A 5,263-nucleotide genomic window follows, 5' to 3' on the forward strand; every position below is an offset into this window, starting at 1 on the left:
ATGACCAGGTTATTCCATCAATTGAGTTTTTTCTTCCCTGATGTTCACGGGCATATTCCAAGATGACAATGCCAGGATTCATGGGGCTCACATTGTGAAAGAACGGTTCAGGGAGCATGAGACATCATTTTCACACATGGATTGGCCACCACAGAGTCCAGACCTTAACCCCATTGAGAATCTTTGGGATGTGCTGGAGACGGCTTTGTGCAGTGGTCAGACTCTCCCATCATCAATACAAGATCTTGGTGAAAGATTAATGCAACACTGGATGGAAATCTTGTGGCATTGCAGAAGTTTATAGAAACAATGCCACAGCGAATGCATGCCGTAATCAAAGCTAAAGACGGTCCAACGAATTATTAGAATGTGTGACCTTTGTTTTTTTTTGGTGGCGACTTTGTTTTTGGCCAGGCAGTGTAGTTTAGTATATAGAAGTGCATAATCTCTTACACATTGAGCATATGTGATATGTACAGGGGCGTAGCACCAAATTCTGGGTCCTGTACACTCTTAATGTCAGTGGGCCCCTATACATGCCAGTGCACGAAGCGTGCGAGCAAAAATAAAAAAAGGGGGAATTTATTTATAAATAAACAAGCATAAATAGGGTTTTAAGCTAAAATCAGATCAGATTATATTGATGACTGGTTCTTTCATTCACCACCTGAATTGATGCATTTGGCCTACTTGCTCTCAAACACCTATAAACATTAGACTACATCTGGTTTGTGTACTAACGTTTTGATCCATGATCCATGTCTTTGTTCATCTCTATTCTCACCCCCATCAGATGAACCACCAGGACTGGCCACTGCTGCTCCAGCTGCGCCACTGTTTGTTTCTGAAATTGGTTAATGTTGACAACTAACGTCGTCTGGCCCATAATCGTCTTTACTTGTAACAGCAAGCAGTCTGGTTGGCAAACTTTAGCATACAAACATCGGCAATTGACAAACTGCATGCTGTCTAGACTACGACAACGTTAAAGTTAATTGGATGCAGTTACACAACAAGTAAACACGGTTAACAGTTGCTTCCCCTCATTCTGTCTTATTTCTTTTTCTGGTATCCCGATTTGTGTTTTTTGGGCGGCATGATGACAGCTAGCCTCCAGGTCATTCAATCTGGGCTCACTGACGTACTTGTCGCCGGCCGCTGTCTATGGGCGGACTAAACCAGTTTGCGTCTCCAAGAGGGGGCCCCCAGAATGTCCAATATGTTGGGAGGGCAGTGACACAAAGTTAATTCTCTCAGTTGATGTTATCAATATATTTGAAATACATTATGACACCCATTAATTGGAGGGCCCAATTCATTTAAAAAAACAAAACAAAATGCAGGCCCTGAGTAGTCAGGTCCCCTTTCCCCCCACTACCACGCCCATGGATATGTATGTGATATGTAGGCTCAAGTGAAGCCCTTAAATCTGTTTATACTTGATACCTGAATTACTGTAATATTTTGTGTTACTTTGCAGGAACACTTGGATGGTGGTTTCAGTGTAGCATACAACAGCGCACTCTGCTGTTCACTGTTAACAATCATCTATCCAGTCAATACAATTATATTCTTGAGGCGGTTTGTAAAAAGTGGGAGAGTTGGATTTATGGGATTTTAACCAAAATATTGATTCCTAATTTAAACCACGCTTGGTATCAAACTGACAGACTGGTATAAGGTCCAAAAACATGTTTGCAAGTTGTAAAGACGTGGAAAGAAGTGGAGGCTATTAAAAATCTATTTAATTCATAGTGAACATGGTATTGTCGGACTAAATTAGAAGTACAAGTGGTATCCGTCTCGGTTTCAGGATCCTGTTATTGCACAGAGTGGCTCACGGCCACACTGTCATGGCTTAATGTGACACATAGCATAGAAGAGAGTCACTGTTCACGCTATTAGTAATTTAAAATCTAATTTAATGCTTTTAAGACTTTACCAAGCAGCATTCAATACATATTTATTTATATAAGATGCAGAAAAATCACATTAGACATATCAGTTAATTCCAATGCTGACATCTTAATAATCAAAATATAAAATGCAACTACTTGTGTTGAATTATATAAGACAAGTGCCTTCAAAAAATAAAATGTATAAAACAATAAAGAAGTTTAAATCTTTAAATCAAATATGAGGTATAGGTTGTATCTTCTGATTCATACTGAACATGAACAGAAATGTGGAAAACAAAACAAAAAAAGACGTTTTCAATAAAATATGAGCTATAGGTCGTATTTACAGATTCACACTGAACATGAATAGAAATGTGTAAAACAATAAAAACTCTGTATTGCCCAACTATCCAACGTGAGGTATAAGCTTTGTCCTTAAATTTACTTTTCATGATCAAAAGTGAAAGACCTTTAAGGACTTTTTTGGCTTTAAACATAAAAAAATCAAGCATGTGACGTGTGGAGTCAAGCATTCTCTGGATTGTTGTTCTTTACTGCTTTAAAGGTATAAATCATACATAATCAGCCGGTAGAATGAAAGATATAAAATGTAGCAGCTTAAAAGGCCCCACACCTCCATTTGCTTCATTAATTCTCTTCAATCTTATAAATTTGTTAAGTTTGTAGTTCCAACACAGACCTGTACAACTACAATTACCTTAATTAGCAGCTTCCACTTTTAAATAGCGTTCATATCATATGTCCAGGTTGTGCTTGTGTAAAAGGTGAGTTTTTAAGGTATTTTTGACTACAAAGAATGGAGTGGACTGTGTTTTTAATTTGCACACATCAAACTCTGTAATGAAAAAAACTAAATGTTATTACACTGTAAATTATACACTATAGCAGCCATTACATTTTCTTTCCATTTTGATTTATTGTAGTTATTATTATTCTGAATTATTACTCTTTAAAGTTTCCAACATACCAGCGACGTTATCTGTAGTTTGTGCTAGCACCTGTGTGAGTGTACTGGCCCTATAAGGGTTGTGACACACAAAACGGATGGTCGGTCGTTAATCAGTTTTCCAGTTCCATTAATGATTTTCGGCGACCGTAGTGTTCGGGGTGCGTCCCACACTGTTGGCATTAATCAGATCCCTGCCAGCAGCTTTTCAGCCGATTCGACAAGTTGAAATGTCGACAGGTGCAACAAGTTGGTCAGAGACAGCTCTCTCCGATTGGCTGTTCAGCTTTGCGAACCGGTGCAAGAGAAGAGACAAGGTAGTGACGAAAACGAACGAAAGAACAAGGTTCAAAGGACACACAAACGAGGCTCTTCTTGTTTTACGTCTCATCTAAACATTCAAAAACAAAAATTCACAGTATCATGATCATCTATAATCTAGAAAGAATAAACTGATTCAGGAGAGGACAGCTCTGTGGTTCTTCCCAGCCTCCCAGCTAATAGTAGCTCCTCCAGTTTCCTCTTTTGAATGATGACTACTACCACCTACTGGTAAGAAGACTCCTTTCACTTGGCTTTGTTGTGTCAGTATCTTAAAAGGTTGCATGTTTTTGTCATAATAACTGTTATTATTATTTGTGGAATGAAATTACAGTACTTGAAACTAGTATTCATGAAAGAAATATACAGAACCACAATCAACAGTCAGTGAATCTTGGTCCAGAGCGCTTATAGGAGAAGCAGCATGTAACCTGAATGTCTTCTTAGTTCACAGCTAAAAAAAAACAAGTGTTTTGTTGTAAAACATAGTTTAGACATAATTGTCTAAATTGGTTTCTGTCAAGTATTATCGTCTGTAAAAAAAAAAAAAAGGAACAGAACAGGTACATCAGAGCAGAGCTATTTTAAGTTTAAAGGTGTTTTTCCATTCTTAAAACCACAACCTTGGCCAGAGAAACAATCCAACTGCTAGCCTCTGTTTGGGTGTGTGAGAGCACATGTCTGAAACCCAGTTTGTTGTACAGGGCCACGGCAGCCATCTGGGTGGAGCTAGTCTCCAGCACCACCTTGGAGAAGCCTCGTTCTTTAGAGAAGTCGAAGACGACCTGAGCCAACCTGAAGCCCAGGCCCATCCGTCTGCACTGTGGTGAGATGATCATTCGGAACAGTTCCCCGTACTTCTCTTTGCCACTCTGTTTGCCAACTACAGCCACCATACCGACGATCTGCGCCCTCCCGTCAACCTCAGCCTCAGCCACCCAGAAACAGTCGTCTGGCCTGGTCAGATAGTTCCTGGGGATGTCCTGCATGTCCGTCCGAATCCTCTCCCTGACGTAGCTGGCGTACAGCTCGTGACAGCAGTAGTAGACGAGGCCCACCCCGGCTGCCGGCAGCAGCGCAGCGCCCAACGTCGAGCCGAGGAGGTAGCCAGCGACACACAGAACCAGGGTGATGGCGAGGTAGAGAGGGCTGGTCATGGCGTTGTGAAAACATGGCCGGATGTGCTCCCGGATGCCGACGCTGAACAGGTTCACCACTGTGTCCTTGTCCGAGGGACGGTACTGGCGGATGACGAGCTGCATGATCACAGGAACTAAAGGGGGAAAAATTAATTGAGGAATACAGGGATTTAATTTCTTTCTCAGTCTGATTAAAGTCATGCAGAGATTTAAACTTAACAGCAGTTCTGCCCATTGTGCAGCGTCAAACCTTCCAGTAATATAACAGAAGACACATTTCTTCCAAACTTAACTGACAACACTGAATTCATTTAATAGAAACTGCATGACCATGATGTGGTTGCCACATCGACTCCAGCTTCATTCGTTTGTTTGAGCAGCTCGCTGTAATTCCACATTTCTCATCACGTCGCTTGCTGTTAACCTCACGTGCGCAGAAAGGCTGTATTTATTCCAGTTAGACAGAAGTGATCAGATGAAGCGTTTCCATGGTTATCGGTTACTAATATTATTCTACTGTTTACACTACCCCTGTCAATATGATTCCTTGACCGGGATAATTTCTTTTCAGTACTAGCTCTGCTTAATCCTGACGAAGACCAGTGTGTCAGAGTATGTTGATCCTAATAAGTTTTTTTTTTGCAGTTGACCCAGTCTTCGTCTTGTGGACAATACAGTATATCTTAGATCCAATGAATGCTCCATTCTTGTTATTGTATGACAAGATTTATCTCACACAACAACTTAAAAGAGCCATAAATGCGTTGAGTAAAATATGAGCTTGGAAATGTACACGTGTCACCATTGTGATATTAATTTCAACCGTTGTTACAACAAATGTTCACGTAAAATAAGCTGAAAAAAAACAAGAGTTACTATAGACTAGGGAAAACAGCTGGAGATTAATGCATTTATATAGTAGAGGTTTAAGAAATGAC

At 40.3% G+C, this 5,263-nt stretch overlaps 1 protein-coding gene across 1 annotated transcript; it reads right to left on the bottom strand.

Annotated features, from left to right (window-relative positions):
* Positions 1-3,170: 3,170 nt before the first annotated feature.
* Positions 3,171-4,541, bottom strand: nat8l2 (N-acetyltransferase 8-like 2). The gene has a single exon (XM_084542058.1). It carries the CDS (start codon positions 4,524-4,526, stop codon positions 3,777-3,779), a length of 750 nt encoding a protein of 249 aa, XP_084398184.1. The 5' UTR covers positions 4,527-4,541; the 3' UTR covers positions 3,171-3,776.
* Between the last annotated feature and the right edge of the window lie 722 nt (positions 4,542-5,263).

This window comes from Chelon labrosus (assembly GCF_963514085.1).
Source record: "Chelon labrosus genome assembly, chromosome: 4".
In the NCBI taxonomy this organism is placed as follows: Eukaryota; Metazoa; Chordata; class Actinopteri; order Mugiliformes; family Mugilidae; genus Chelon; species Chelon labrosus.

Coding starts and splice junctions, on each gene's coding strand:
- nat8l2 (XM_084542058.1), bottom strand. CDS start 4,526: ATGACTTTAATCAGACTGAGAAAGAAATTAAATCCCTGTATTCCTCAA.